Here is a 15,340-nt window from a genome sequence, read left to right on the forward strand (position 1 = left end):
TTGACATCTGCCTCATTTCCCAAGCCCCGACCCTCCACTGCCCTGCGGCCTCCATGGCCCGGCCAGCAGGAGCCAGGTGCCACATGCTAACGTGGAAGGGCCTCTCTATGGAATAAACCAGAGGCTGCAAAGAGGAAATGCAGGAGGAGGCGGGCCTGTGGAAGAGAGGGGTGTTTCCCACTCTGCCTGTGGAACCAGGAGCAGGGTGGGGAGGCAGGGGACAGGCAATGGGCAAAGGGCTGCTCTGGCTCGTGTGCAGGTGACAAAGCCTTGTCCTCACTATTCTTACTACACGCCAGGACCTAAGTGTGAAGTGGCCACTTCTCATTAAAAACCACCTTCCATCGTTACTGAAATAAAAAGAGAGGGAGAGAAGAATACCGCGGGGGAAATGTATATTCTAAATCACATTCGCCTTTTATCCGTGCACCCAGATCAGCCGGTATCCAGTAGCCAAGCACGGGAAAAAGGACCGAAAACCCAAAAGTGATTAAATAGGGTGCGGGATATTGCAGTCGGGGAGCCGTAGGGAGGGGCCATCCTTCAGATGTCGCCATCCTTCAAGGCTTCATTTTCCATAGTCTGGTTCTCCCGGGGTTTCTCCGGAGCCCCGACACTCACATGTGGTCGAGCCTCCAGGAATGCCAGGCCTGTTGCTCACTGTGTCTCTCTCACTCTTCTCTCACGTTTAGGAAAATCCCTCCTGCGGCAGATAGCCCCATGCCCTCGCCAGCAGCCCACATCACCACCCCCGTTCCAGCATCCGTGTTACAGCCCTTCAGCCACCCCAGTGCTGTGTATCTTCCTTCAGCTCCCATCAGCTCGAGACTCACCTCTTCTTACATCATGACATCAGCCATGCTCCCCAACGCAGCTTTCGTGACATCGCCGGACCCAAGCGCCCTCATGCCACACCCCACAGCTTTCCCTCATGTGGCCGCAACCCTCAGCATCATGGACTCAACCTTCAAGGCCCCATCCGCCGTGTCCCCGATACCAGCCGTCATCCCTTCCCCATCCCACAAGCCATCCAAAACCAAAACCAGCAGATCCTCAAAAGTCAAAGACCTGTCTGCGCGGAGCGACGAGCCTCCAAGTAACAAAAAGAGGAAGCCGCAGTCGTCGACTTCCGCCTCGTTCTCCTTGCAGACCTCCCTCCCGTCCCCCTTGTCAGGGCCCCACAAAAAGAACTGTGTTCTGAACGCCAGTTCCGCTTTGAACTCCTACCAGGCGGCTCCGCCCTATAACAGTCTGTCCGTGCACACCTCCAACAACGGGGTGAGCCCACTCAGTGCCAAACTGGAGCCCCCAGGACGGACCTCGCTGCCCGGCGGGCCCCCGGACATAGGGAGACACCTGGGCTCCGTGGGCGGCAGCGACTCCTGTCCCCTGGCAGTGCCCTCCCTCGCAGGTGACCTCTCTCTGGCCTCACACAATGCCGTGTCTTCTCTGCCCCTCTCTTTTGACAAATCAGAAGGAAAAAAGCGTAAGAACTCGAGTTCTAGTAGCAAAGCCTGTAAAATCACTAAAATGCCTGGTATGAATAGCGTTCACAAAAAGAACCCGCCCAGCCTTCTCACACCGATGCCCGATCCCGTTAACAGCACCTCCTCTCGGCAGGTAAGGGACCCGTCCAGCCAGGGCCCTCCTGGCACTGCCTCCTCAGCCCCAGGGGCAGCGGGAGCCGGGCAGCGCCCCTGCTTAGCCAGGTGACTGTCTCGTTGTCCCCATAGGCCACTGCCCCTCTCTGCTGGGAGAGCGGTTACTTAACCGATACTTTCTACCCTAAGCACCTTGCAAATATTTCCTCATTTAATCCTCACAGCTACCCAGTGCGGTTGGTACTGTTGTCATCACCACCTTACAGAGGAGGAAACTGAGGCACAGCGAGACCCTGAGTTCCCCCACTCTGCTTCCATTTTCTATCTGGAGCTTCTGAGGATGATTTTGTTAAAGGGTTCTGTTGCCACGGAGTTTTATCTGATCTGTTGGAGTCCCCTTAGGAAGAGCTGAGGCCAGGCAGGTTAAATTGTGACCAGGGTCTCACCTGGGGGTGATGGCTCGTGCTTCCAGCCCCCAGGGGACTGTTCCCACTTTACCTGGCTGCCTCGATGCCCCTGCCCCCCACCCCCTTACTGATACAACTCTTTTTTCCCAAAAGTAGAACTAACAGCAACTGGCACAGAACTGTGCGATGCCACAGTACAAATAGGGGGGCGTGTTGTGAGGGGAGCTGTGGGAACGTGGCGTGGTCCAGGGAGAGTCTGTGTGTCATTCCCTTGTGTTCTGTTCACACCCTCGAGTCGAGTCTGTCTCCCAGGCTGGGGAAGCGACTTCGGAGAGTCCCCACCCGCGCCAGATGGTGCCATTGGGCTCAGCGGAGAGAGAGAGTGCCAGAGGGGCCGCTCGCAGGCCTGCCCTGGGCCTTGCACCTGCCAGGGCAGCACACAGATGGCCGCAGCCCCAGGTTCACGGCCGCAGAATGAAGTGGGCCGGACCCTGAGCCCAGCCCCATCTGGGGACGAGGACTCGGGAGAGACGAGAAGCAGTTGTTAAAAAGATGTTTTATTGCTTTGTGTCGTCTTTATATGAAACTTGTTAAAACCTCACGAAGAGAGCATCCAGAGGGGGATTCACAAATCACAAGTAAACACTGGAGAAGCAGCAAGTTTGCATCCCAAGCGCCAGACAAGCTGCCACCGAGGCCAAGGAGAGAGAGGGGAGGACATAGGTCACCTCACTGGAGCCCGGCCCCTCGAACATGTGTGCAGCTGCCGCAGATGTGCTTGCTGCCTTCTGGCTCCTCGGTGCCAGGGCTGCAGGGGGAGGGGGCCAGCAGCCGCAGGGCCCTACGCTGAGGCTCACCCGTGGGTCAGTGCCACCTCCAAGTGCGGATGGAGGGCACAGCCAGGACTTCCGAAGATTAAATGTGCACGGAATTCCCTGGGGGTCGCAGGTTCTGAGTCAGCAGGTGGGTTGGGGGGCGGGGCAGGGGGAGGGGGCGTTCAGAGTCTGCATTTCTAACAGGCCACTGGTTTGCAGGCCACACCCTGAGTGGCCAGGCTATACTATCACCCATTTTAGATAAAATCCTAGCAGCTAACACTTAGGACAGTGGTTCTCAACCTTCTGGCCCTTTAAATACAGTTCCTCATGCTGTGACCCAACCATAAAATTATTTTCGTTGCTACTTCATCACTGTAATGTTGCTATTGTTATGAATCGTCATGTAAATATCTGATATGCAGGATGGTCTTAGGCGACCCCTGTGAAAGGGTCGTTCAACCGCCAAAGGGGTCGCGACCCACAGGTTGAGAATCGCTGACTTAGGAGATGGGCTCTGCTCCAAGTACGTCAGATATATTTAACACGTAGCCATTACCTTTATTACTGCCCTTTTATAGATGAGTAAACCAAGGCACAGGAAGGTTCAGCAATGTGCCCAAAGTCACACAGCAAGTAAATAGTAGGGCTGGGATTTAAACCAGGCAGTTTAGCTCTGGAGTCTGGGCTCTTCACCCCCAGGCCCCTAATGTGTTAGTGGAGTGCCTCTGTGTTGAGTAAATATCGCTCTGTTGACTGTTTGGTCTGCCGGACCATGGGACATGTTCAGTAAACACTGTGAACCAGTCACCACCAGGGTGAGAGGAGCAGACAAGCCTCCCCCCGCGAGGGTCCGTCAGGAAGGAAATCCAAAAAGCTGATGACATCCGAAACGGCTGCCTTGGGTCTAGGTGGTACCTAGGTGCTTGTCACCAGGCCATTAAGAAAAGGCTTTGTCCAGGGTGACCACCGGTGATTTCCGAATGTTAGGGAAAAGCCTTTGGAATCTGTGTTGATTCTCTTAGGAGATTGGAAGGGGCGTGGTGTGAGATTGAGAAATTCAAGGTAAACATGTGCTTTGGGGACCAATTGAGGTTCTGTTTCATTGTTTCTGATAGATGTAAGGCCAGAATTTGCCACAGAAGTATTAAATTAAACAAAAAGACTGCAAGTGTAAGGCAGATGTCCTTATGCAAAGCTGAATTAATGTAGAAGGTCAGCTCTTTTCTTACATACATATTTTTTTAATTTATTTCAGAAAGGAAGGGAGAGGGAGAAAGAGATAGAAACATCAATGATGAGAATCGGCTGCCTCCTGCATGCCCCTCACTGGGGATTGAGCCCCAACCCAGGCATGTGCCCTGACTGGGAATTGAACCATGACCTCCAGTTCATAGGTTGATGCTCAACCACTGAGCCACACCAGCCATGTGAAGGCCGGCTCTTTACAGGCCAAAGGCGGGAGCTGCCTCTGGAACGGTACTTGCCTGAGGACCAGTCCATATGTGCCAAGGACAGTCACATGCTCCCAGGGCACTGTCCAAGGACCAGCTCAGCCTCCCATGGAAGAGGAAGCCCAGTGCCATCTTGCCATTTTTCTCAGGAACAGGAAGGTGTGCACTGTGTCTCCTGCCTGAGAAAACTGACTGAGAAAAAGGCCCAAGCTTTTATCCCCCGCTGGTCCTCGGGAGGCTGAGCTAGAAATAAGTGGGTCTAGAACTGAGTTCAGAGGTGGAGGAGTTTGTGTAACCCTTTGGCCACAGAAAAGCTGGCCTCTGTGGAGTTCAATGCTCCCGGTGGCAGGGTGGCGGGGTGGGGCGGGGCAGGCCTCTAGCCAGTTGGCTTTGTCCTCATCCCTAAAACATCCACATCTGGGAAGCAGAATTGAGTTCCCCTCCATTATGCTTTCCCTCTGGGGTGAGAGTGGCATCCTCAAGGCACCCCCTGAAACATTTTCGTTTTCGCTGCCGTTTAAAGTGGACGCGAGGAGAATGAGCAGGTTATTACTCAGTCCTCTCCTTTCCCTGTTGGCACGTGGTCTTGGCGGGCCTTCCCCACGCTGGCTCATGATCTGAGTAGGGCTTCGCTGGTGTCTTTCAGGTTGGGAAAAATAGCAGCCTCGCTCTGTCACAGTCCAGCCCTTCCAGCATATCCAGCCCAGGACACAGCCGACAGGTAAGTTACTGGGGGAGGCTAAAGTGCATGAGGCCATCAGCGGGGTGGGAAGAATGTGGGTATTTGGGTCAGATCCTGGTTCACATCTCATCTCCAGTTAACAGCATGGCTGTCTGGCTTCCAAAGTTAGTACTTATTAGCTGTGTGCCCTTGGGTAAGTTACTTAACTCCTCTGTGCTTCCGTTTCCTCGCCATAAGATGGGGATTATAATGGTCCCTACCTCATAGGGCTTTTGTGAGGATTAAATTAATTTATTCACATAAAGCCTCTAGAAAATGCCCAATATAACACACAGGTATTAGCTATTGTTATTATTAGCAGCTGTGTAATATTAGGCAGATTACTTTGAGTCTATTTTTTTTTTCATCTGTTAAATGGCAAAATCAATGCCTACCCCCTAAGATTACTGTGAAAATTAAATAAGATGATGTTGACTAAAGGGCCTTACTAGTGGCAGCTTTCTCAAGGCCTCTGGGGAGCTAGAGCTACCATTCAGAGCGTGGTTCCAAGCTGGGAATATTCAGGGTAGGTATAGGAGTTTTATAAACTTGAGGTGTGAGAGTTAGTCAGTGTGTAAATAATTTTCTCCATTGGAGAGTGTGTGCATCCGGGGGAGGCCAGGGAGCGCAGGGGGCGGGTTTCTGCATGCCATGCGTGATTGGAAAAAATACAGCTATGGCTGCGTTGTGTTGTCTTGGATATGCCGTAAGCTTTGCAGACGACAAATTGCAATGTATTTGTCTGCATTTTGGCCTTTGGGGTTTCCTCACAAATCTGGGGTAGAATTTGGGTGAAGGTTATAGGGAAACAGTCTTTGTATCCCCAAATCAAGGAAGGTGCCTCCATTATTTTGAGTCGCTATGGCCCTGTTGGGGCCTGAGCACCTGCCACCCATCCTCTGTGCCCGGAGTGGGTGGGGGTCTCACCTGTGCGCAGGCAGACCTCCTGCACAGGTGGCTAGTGCGCCTGCCCGGTGCTCCGGGCCCGCCTATGGGAACCCGAAACGCTGGCAGTCAGCCTTAAGGAATGTGATAGCAATGATAATAGCTCTCGTTTGTTGAGCCCTTTCTCTGCAGGTGCTGGGCCAAACAGCCTTTACATGCATTTAGACCTTTAACAAACCCTGTGAGAGACAAAACAATTATCCTCATTTTATATAGATGAAGATGACTGGACTAAGAGGCTAAGTAACTTGAACCCAAAACCTCTATCTCAGCCGTGGGCAAACTACGGCCCGTTTGAAATGAATAAAACTAAAAAAAAAAAAAAGACCGTACCCTTTTATGTAATGATGTTTACTTTGAATTTATATCAGTTCACACAAACACTCCATCCATGCTTTTGTTCCGGCCCTCCGGTCCAGTTTAAGAACCCATTGTGGCCCTCAAGTCAAAAAGTTTGCCCACCCCTGCTCTATCTGCATAGTCTCTATGCTTCACCCATCACTCTGCCTCTTCCTTAGATAATTCCCTGTGCTGTCTGTAGGTTAGATAGGAAACATCCCAGGTGAACTAATAGAGAAAAAAAGAGAACTCAGGCTTATTCTGGTCCTCTCTCCTGGAGAGAACCCCATGAGTGTCCACAGGATTCATCCCTGCATTTATGGAGTCCTTTACAGCCATCCCCTCAATTGCTCATTACAGCTGCCTTTGGCTGCTGTAGGAGTTGGGATGGTATCCTTTCTGTTACAGATGAGAAATCGCACTCTGGTCTCGAATCCTCGTGGTAATCCCAAGCTTTCCTTCTTTTCTTTTCTAGAAGACCACAAACAGAACGGGCAGGATAAGGACTCTTCCATAACAAGACTATGAAGCCACTTCCAATCCAATGCCTGGCCTCTGGTCCCACCCAGGGGGCCAAGGGGGCAGGGAGTGGGCAGTGGGGGATCCACTTCCTGGGCCCGCCTGTGGCTCTGGCCTTTCTTTTTCTTTTTTTAATGACCAATTTTTAGTTTTGGAGAAAAAGAAAAAGGCAAAAGAACGTGAATTTGAGATTTACAGAAAACAGTACCAGTGTTTTGTTTTCGTTGTCTTTCGTTTGCCACATGTACACATTCTTCCAAGCTCGGGGCCACTCCTCCAGCTTCTGATTCAACTACTGCACCGTCGTCTTGCTCCAGCCACGAGAGCAGACGGTCGGGATGTCAGTTCCCGGTTGGCATCATCGGAAACTCGAACTTTAGCACGTGCAGTGCTCCTTTCCTTGCCCTCGCCCGCCCGCCCATCCCTCCCCACCCATCCCCTCCTACCTGCCACTCACTGGGTCCCCAAGGCCATCACAGGAAGTTGCCTCTCATAAGCTCACCTCTGGACGCTGTGCTGGGGAGGGGCTTTGCTGGGGAGCAGCCGATGGTTGGGGAGCGGAGAACAGAGGCAGGAGGGTGGCCGAGCACACTCATCAGGTTTCTAGGGCGCACCGGGTCCACTGTCCAGCTGTGCAGCTCAGAGAGGATCTACTGGGTCAGGTCTGGACCGGGCCTGGGAAGTGGTAGGAAGCAGAGAATGAGGGTAGGAGAAGCTATCCCTCAGGAGATAGTGGGGATGGGGTGGCTGTGGTCATCTGAGCTTGTTAGGAATCCAGGCTGCAAAACCCCTTCCTGGGTGCCATGTGCAAGAGCCCAAAGCTGGGCGAGCCAGAGAGGGAAGCACCCCCGGGAGAGGGCAGGGGACCCCAGGAAGCCACTCTGAAGAAGGCACGGTGCCCACAGCTGTGGACATTCTCCAGCCGCCCTCCAGGGCTGAGCAAGAAGAGAAAGAAGGAGGGAAGGAAGGATCTGGGGGAAAGCTTCCATGGAGGGCTATGTGTCAAACGCCTGGTGAGAATGAATACTTGCCCCACCCTCACGCCTCTGGGCCCTGGGCCCCAAGGCCCTGGGACTCGGCGCCCCCTATATAAGGGTCTGCTGGGTTATCAGAGGCCCAGCTCAGAGACAGCCACCCCAGGAAAGAGTGGTAAGGCCATGCCACTCCCTAGTGACGGGGAGCGAAGCTGGAGCCCCACAGCTATGAAACTGCTCACACTGGAGTTTGAAAGAAACCCCAATACTGTAAGCTTTAATCAGGAATCAGTCCGGAAAGTAACTCACAGTATAAAGTAAGTGTTCTGTGCTGTTCATCATGTAACTTGGCGAGCGATGCAACGGCGCAGGTAGTAGGAGTGCTTGCTTCATCCCTACATGAGAAAGGAAAGCCGGTGTTGCAGCTGGACACACACCCTCATCCCCACCCTGAAGTTTCCCTTCCCATCCCCACCCCCATCCCAAAGATCAGACTACTGTTAAGTTTCAGCACGGAATTGAATTTCACTAAGACGGGAGGCTAGCGGAGTGATTTGCATCAATGAAATTGCACTGACAGTGTTTCTTATAGGATTACTACAATTTTTTTAATATAAAATGAAGATTTTTTAAAATCATGAGTTGATATTAGGTACCAGGACATTAGTTCAGATGATTTCATTTTTATTTCTACAGTGTTAAAAGTGCACTTATATGCTGGTTTATTTACATCTTGGGAAAAAGAGACTGCAAATTGAAGGGAAGATTGTTACTTTTTCTTTTTTTAAAAAAAAAGGTTAAGGCAGATTTAAGACTTATAAATGTTTAAGAAATTATAAACAAGATTAGAACCTTTGAAAAAAAAGTTTAGAAGATATTCTTAAAGTAAATTTTTATAGTGTTAATTTTGTAATAATTTATGTTTTACTATATTACAGAGCTAACTGACCAGAATAGTTTCAGAAACAATATGAAACTTAGGAAAGTTTAAGCAATGTTTATATTTTTAAAATGTTCTTTGGATTATGTTTTTATTGTACATTTCTTCAGACTGAAAAGTATGTACATATCTGTTATTTTTGCACAATTTTTGTCTTGTTCAGTTTTAGACGTCTGTGTGTTGTTGTTGTTTTTTTATAATTTATTTTGAGTTGTAAAACTTGCAGGAGTAAAAACAAAACGAAAAAAATCTCAGCAACAAAATAACCCTCTGATCTATAAACTCTTAACATCCAAAGAGGGAAAACGAAGGTCGAGAGATGAAGTGGCTGCTTCTGCGAAATAATGTCTGGACAGGGACTAAAGGAGCAATTCAATCATCGGCGTAAACGTTTTCGCTCTCTACATCTAGAATTGCAAGCTGGGATAGAGAGGCTACCCACCGAATGCTGCTGACTTGGTGAAAGACTGGCTCTGACCAAGGCGAGGACATTTCTGGAAAACTGAGCAAAAAGGGAAAACCCACAGTGTTTCTTCCTTCACAGTCAACCACAGGTTTACTTTATAACAATGTATTCGAAACTCACAGCTTGAAAAAATGGAATGCAAATAAAAGGTTTTCTATGGTTTTGTTTTAATGGAGTTCAACTGGACCAGCCTCTAAAGCACTATTCGGGTGATCAATCCCCTTTGGGTACTTCTTGTTCTGCCCACCCCACTCAACCCTCTCTCCCAGCCCCGTGACTGCACACCCCACACCCCCCCCATTTGCCTGAAGATCTCGCGACTTGTCGCCAGCCACAGAGGCTCGAAAGCTCTGGTTGTTAAGCATAGCGCAATGCCTAGACCCGTCAGCCATAAAAACAAAGCGACTTGGATAACTTGTATGCCTTCTTTTGTATCAAAGTACCAATTGTAAATAACGCTGATCAACCTTTGTAGAGAATAGTTTATACAGCATATTCTATTATTGCTGATTCTCAGTGAACTCTTGTTTTGAAAAAAGGAAAAAAAGAAATTTTCTATTTACACCTTCTATTTTGTTATGCTGTTGGCCCATGGCACTTTAACAAAACTGTGGGTTTTACGTAGCTGGTCAGTCATGGGGTATATTAAATAACTGTTGTTGCACAGACAAGAATTTGCACCTGCTCACTTGTCCTTTCCTACTACCGACTTCAGAACCTTTTCCAGAAGAATTTTGAAGAAAGCATGTCCAAGCATTCTAAGCAAATGCCACACTTGTGGAGTGGGTTTCTCCTTTTCTACGATCCGCATTTTGTAACACTAGGTCTTTTCCTTCTTTGTCCCGCACCTTTATGTGTTAGCACTATCAGAATTCATTCCATGCCTGTGATATTGTAAGAATAAATGTCTAAAGTAGGTGTAAATAGTAAACTCTATGGCTTACAGTTTTAAAAAGGAAAGAACAAACATGTATCTATTGATACCGCCATGGTTCCGCACCAGGCCTGGAGACATTCTCCAGTGAGCGATTTGTTTTTTTGGCTTTTTTTTTTTTTTTTTTTTTTTTTTGTAACATGGCTTTGTAAATAAAATAATTTATATGTTTGTAAAACAAAGTCTTTGGGTTTTCATAAAATTTAGATTTTTGTTATTTCTCTTTTGTCTTTTGGGTGAATGTGTTTTCGCCAGGCGAGCCTTACTGCTAGGACATACATTTGAGGCATAGAAGAGAAGAGAGTGGATTCATTCAACAAATACTTATGGAACATCCTGGCTGCGGCTGCCCCTGAGCTAGGCGCTCTGTGCTTAGTGATGAGAAACAGACAAGAGTCCCAGCTGCTTTCTGCAAGCAGCTCAGTGGGAGAGACAGTAAATAAACACAGGATCAAATGTGTAATTACAGATATCGGCAAATGCTATGACTCTCTGAGAGAGAAAATAGGAGAAACTGACAAAGTGTGTGAGGGGAGTGCTGTCAGGGAGTTTTCTCTGAGGAAGTCAGCTGCCGGCACAGTGTGGAGAGAATCCCAGGCAGAGGTGGTCCAAGGCAGAAAAAGTTCGGTACGTTCCCAGAGCCCAGGGAACACCCACTGTGGGTGGAGCAGGGGAGAGAGATGGACAGGAGACAAGGACAAGCTCACAAAAGGCTCTCAGAGTTTGGGTTTTGTACTTAATTCAGCAGGAATCCTTTGGAGGGCTTCAGGAACATGGCATACTCTGACATGTTAAAAGGTCCTCTATAAAAGAAAAAAAGAAGGGATTTAAAAAAAGAAAGAAAGAAAGAGAAAAGACCCTCTAGCTGCTGTGTGGAGAATTGGATGCTTTTGCAAGCGACCGGGTGAGACATGTCAGGGAGGCCCCAGGATGGCTGCCGCAGAGAGAAAGAGAAGTGAGTAGACTCGATAAACTGAGATACAGAGTAAATTGACAAGACTTGCTTAGGAATTAGATACAAGAGTAAGGAAGGGGGGTGGGTGGCAATAGGGGAATAAGGACACATATGTAATACCTTAATCAATAAAGAAATTTTAAAAAAGAAAAGAAAAAGAGTAAGGGAAAGAAGACTCCCGGTTCTGGTAGAGCAGTGGTGTTGGGTGCAGATGCCATTTCTTCAGCTGTGGGAAACCAGAGAAAGAACAGGCTATTTAGGGGGCCGGTGGGAGGACCATTTCATGATGATCAAAAGTTCTGTTTTGTGCATGTATGTTCATGTATGAGATTACTATGAAATGCCTTCCTGTGTCAAGAAGGCATGGTATACACATGACAGAAGCTAACAGCAGGTCTAAGTTGGAGGCATCGATTTGGGAATCGTTAGTCTATGAGTGACATTTAGAGTCACGGGTATGGATCTGATTACTTGAGAGAGTGTAGGAGAAGAGCAGCTATTTGGAGGTTGGTAAGGTGGAAGCAGAACACTAGCCAAGAGAGACTCTTACGATGAAGCATTCTCAAAGAGCAGAGAGAACCCAGTAGGAAATGGTTCTCTGGAAGACAGGACTGTAAGAGGTTTCAAGAAAGGAACCATCGACTGAGTCCAGTTCTGCTGTAAAATGGAAGATGTAGCCCTAGCTGGTTTGGCTCAGTGGATAGAGCGTCAGTCTGTGGACTGAAGGGTCCCAGGTTCGATTCCTGTCAAGGACACATGCCTGGATTGCAGGCTCGATCCCCAGTGTGGGGAGTGCCAGAGGCAGCCGATCAATGATTCTCTCTCATCATTGATGTTTCTAGCTCTCTCTTTCTCTCCCTTCCTCTCTGAAATCAATAAAAATACATTTTTAAAAAAAAAGCAAAGAGAAGTTGTGGTATCTGTGTTGTTGCTGGAGATTCCTGCCTTTAAAGAAGATAAAAGGAAGCTGTCGATCGTATTATGTCTGGTTTTGCAACAGAGGCCATTGGTGACTCTTAGTTTCCAAAGCTGCCAGAACGAATGACCACAGCTTAGTGGCTTAAAACTACATAAAAGTATTCTCTCAGAATTCTGGAGACCCGAAGTCCAAAACCGCACAGGGCTGCATTCCATCCGAGGGCTCTGGAGGAGAATCCTGCCTTGTCTCTTCCAGTTTCTCATGCCCGCCAGCCGTCCTTGGCTTATAGATGCATCACTCCCATTTCTGCCTCCATCTTCACCTGGACGTCTACCCTGGGTTTCTCCTGGGTCTCAAACCTCCCACTGCCTTGCTCTTATGAGGTCATCTTCATTGGACTTAAGGCCAACCCTAAATCCTGGATCATCTTGTCTCAAGATTCTTAATTACATTTTTTTCTCCAAATAAGTTCACACTCCCGGGTCTAAGGGTTAGGACTTGAACATATCTTTTGGGGGATTATTACTCAACCCACTACAGTGACCTTAGCAAACAAAGCATGTATGATGGAGAGGTAGGAGCCAGGGCCAGACTGGAGTGGTTGGAAGGAAATTCGGTTGTGTAGACAAATCTTAAGGAGGTTAAAAGGCACGTGGGAGTGTTGGAATTGGCTTTTATTTTTGTTTTACTGGGTTTTTGTTGTTTTTTTAAGGTTTTTAAAAATTGATTTTTAGAGATAGAGGAAGGGAGAGGGGGAGAGAGAAACATGCACGCTCCCTACTGCAAACTGAACCAGCAACCTTCCCATGCCTGGGATGATGCCCAACCAACTGAGCCGAACCATTTGGCGTGGATCTGGCTTTTGTTGTTTATTTTGTTTTTCAAGAGAGATTACCGTTCTCGTGCTGGGATAGCAGAGGAGGGAAAGGTTAAAGAAGCAGGAGAAGGACAAATTTCCCAACAAGCGAGGTCCTTGAGAAGGCAAGAGCGAGGTAAGCCCAAACATATGTGGAGATGTTCACCTTTTTTATTGTTAAGAGATAAACTGAGGCTTATTAAAATTTCTAAGAATTTATTTGAGCAGCACCAAACCCAGAAGTGGTTAGGAGCACTCCACTGACAGGAGCTCAGGGAGAGACTTTTAGAAAAGGCAAAATAGGGAAATTATTGATTGGCTATAGTCAATAATCGAATGGGAAGGAAAAACACGACTCAAGGGCTTTATTTTTATTTTTGCAAGAATCAAGATGCATGTTTTGGTTTTGGTTTGCAATTTTTTTAAGTCTTTTGGTTCTGTCTGACTAATAAACAGAAACTGTTGATATGGATTAGATGCTCAGCACTAAGTAGAGGACTGAATTTCTCTGCAAAAGGGGGCAACAGAGAGGTGCTTCCAGGGTCTGCGCTCACCTTCAAAGGCTTGGAGGATGTCCCCACCAGCTCCATGCTGAGCCCAGCTTTGTGCAACATTTTAATTAATGAACTGGCATTCAAAGTAACCTTGGTGAATGAAAGCCATGAACATAAACAGATGGCTTTATAGGATAGCTGTTACCTTTCGGGAGAGCCCCAGGGAGGTTTCTGGCGCTGGCAATGTTCTGTATCTTGACCTGGGAGCTTGTTAAATGAATATAATCACTGGTGAAATATTCATCAGGTTGTATAGTTAAGATTCATTCATTTCACTGTGCACTTTGAAATTTAAAAGTTTACACACAGACCAAAAGGTGAATGGCAGACTGGAGTGCGATTGTCTTAGCAGAAAGAAGAAAGTTACCAAGTAGTTTGAAAAGAATACTAATGAGAAGCCCATTTCCAGTCCCCGCCCCCCCTCAACTCCCCAAAGGTAGTAGGTGCAACAGAGAAGGGGGTGCAGCCATGGGTAGAAAATAGGAAAGGGGGGGGTTGAAAGTCTCACATGAGGTTGTTGGATCCCTCAGAACTCCCTTCACCTCCCACATACAGACAAGTGGCTACTCATCCACACCCCACCCCTTAGCAAGCGACTGAAGGGTTATTTTTTGGGAAAAATAAATGGAACACTGAGATTCTGAATTCAAGGTTACCAGGCCCAGCAGAGAAAGTTCCCTTGGGGTGGGGGGGGGGGGGGGATGAGGCACGAGGTTGTCTCTTTTCATCATAAACTGTAGAATATTAATTTGCCACAATATCATGCTGTTTTGATATTTTAATAATTTAGAGTGTAATATCAATGTTCATAATTAATGACAAAATATATGGAAGCCATTAGGTGAGCTCATGTTAGTACAGTACAATGCAATGTTTGGCTCGTGGCATGGCAGCTTAAAAAGTCTGGGTACAGCCCTAGCCCGTTTAACTCGGTGGCAAGCATCGGCCCTCGGACTAAAGGGTCCTGGGTACCCTTCTAGTCAAGGGTATGTACCTCGGGTGCAGGCTCAGTTCCCGGCCAGACCTGGTCCCGGGCGTGTGCAGGAGGTAACCAATTGATGTGTCTCGCTCATATCAACGTTTTTCTCTGTCTCTCCCCCCTCCTGTCCACTCTCTAAAAAAAATCAATGGAGAAATATCCTTGGGTGAGGATTAGCAAAACAAAAAGACACCACAAAAGTCTGGATACAGAACCAGAGAAAAACTAAAACTGATCAAATATAAGTGATTACAGTGAATGATTGTGGAATGTACTTCCTGAAAGTAGATAAAATGGAATGACTTTGGAAGCAATCCTTCTTCACAGGAGGGCTTGCCCAACAGAGATTTGGTGCTGGTAAAACTTGGTGTGGATTACCAAATGGATGGCATTGACATCCAGGGGCTTTTTCATCCCAAACCATGTATATTTCATGTTTCCTTGGACTTCAAATTTATCTTTAGGGTGGATGTCAAAAATAATTATGTTGAGTGAGACACTAGACAAAAAAAATTGCACCTGCTCTCTGGTTCCATTTCTAGAAAATCCTAGAAAATGTAAACTACAGTTATAGTTAACTAAGCTATAGTTAAAGATCTTAGGTCAGCAGTTGCCTGGTGATAGTGGCAGGGGTGGGAGGCAGGGCTAAGGAGGATGAGTAGGAGGAACTAGAAAGGACACAGGAAAACATTTGGGTGCAGTGATGGTTATATGGATACATACTTACAACAAGAGTTCACCTTGCTCCTTAGCTGGTTTGGCTCAGTAGATAGAGCGTCGGCCTGAGGACTGAAGGGTCCCAGATTCGATTCTAGTCAAGGGCACGTGCCCTGGTTGTAGGCTCAATCCTCAGTAGGGGACATGCAGGAAGCAGCCAGTCAATGATTCTCATCATTGATGTTTCTCTCTCTCCCTTCTCTGAAATTATTTTTAAAAAAGAGAGAGAGAGAGTTCACCTTGCT

At 47.7% G+C, this 15,340-nt stretch overlaps 1 protein-coding gene across 7 annotated transcripts in view; it reads left to right on the forward strand.

Moving 5' to 3' along the window:
* The window catches only part of ATXN7L1 (ataxin 7 like 1), a 227,178-nt gene extending 217,837 nt beyond the window's left edge, over positions 1-9,341 (forward strand). For 5 of the 7 annotated variants that reach the window (XM_036327551.1, XM_036327553.1, XM_036327557.1 and 2 more), the window contains 3 exons: positions 693-1,620; positions 4,924-4,998; positions 6,758-9,341. In XM_036327551.1, the coding sequence (XP_036183444.1) occupies positions 693-1,620; positions 4,924-4,998; positions 6,758-6,799 (1,045 nt within the window). In that variant the 3' untranslated portion in view covers positions 6,800-9,341. The remainder of the gene's footprint in view (positions 1-692; positions 1,621-4,923; positions 4,999-6,757) is intronic. The other 2 variants (XM_036327552.1, XM_036327554.1) reach the window with 1 other exon arrangement.
* Positions 9,342-15,340: the final 5,999 nt, after the last annotated feature.

This window comes from Myotis myotis, unplaced genomic scaffold, assembly GCF_014108235.1.
Source record: "Myotis myotis isolate mMyoMyo1 unplaced genomic scaffold, mMyoMyo1.p scaffold_m19_p_11, whole genome shotgun sequence".
Classification (NCBI taxonomy): Eukaryota; Metazoa; Chordata; class Mammalia; order Chiroptera; family Vespertilionidae; genus Myotis; species Myotis myotis.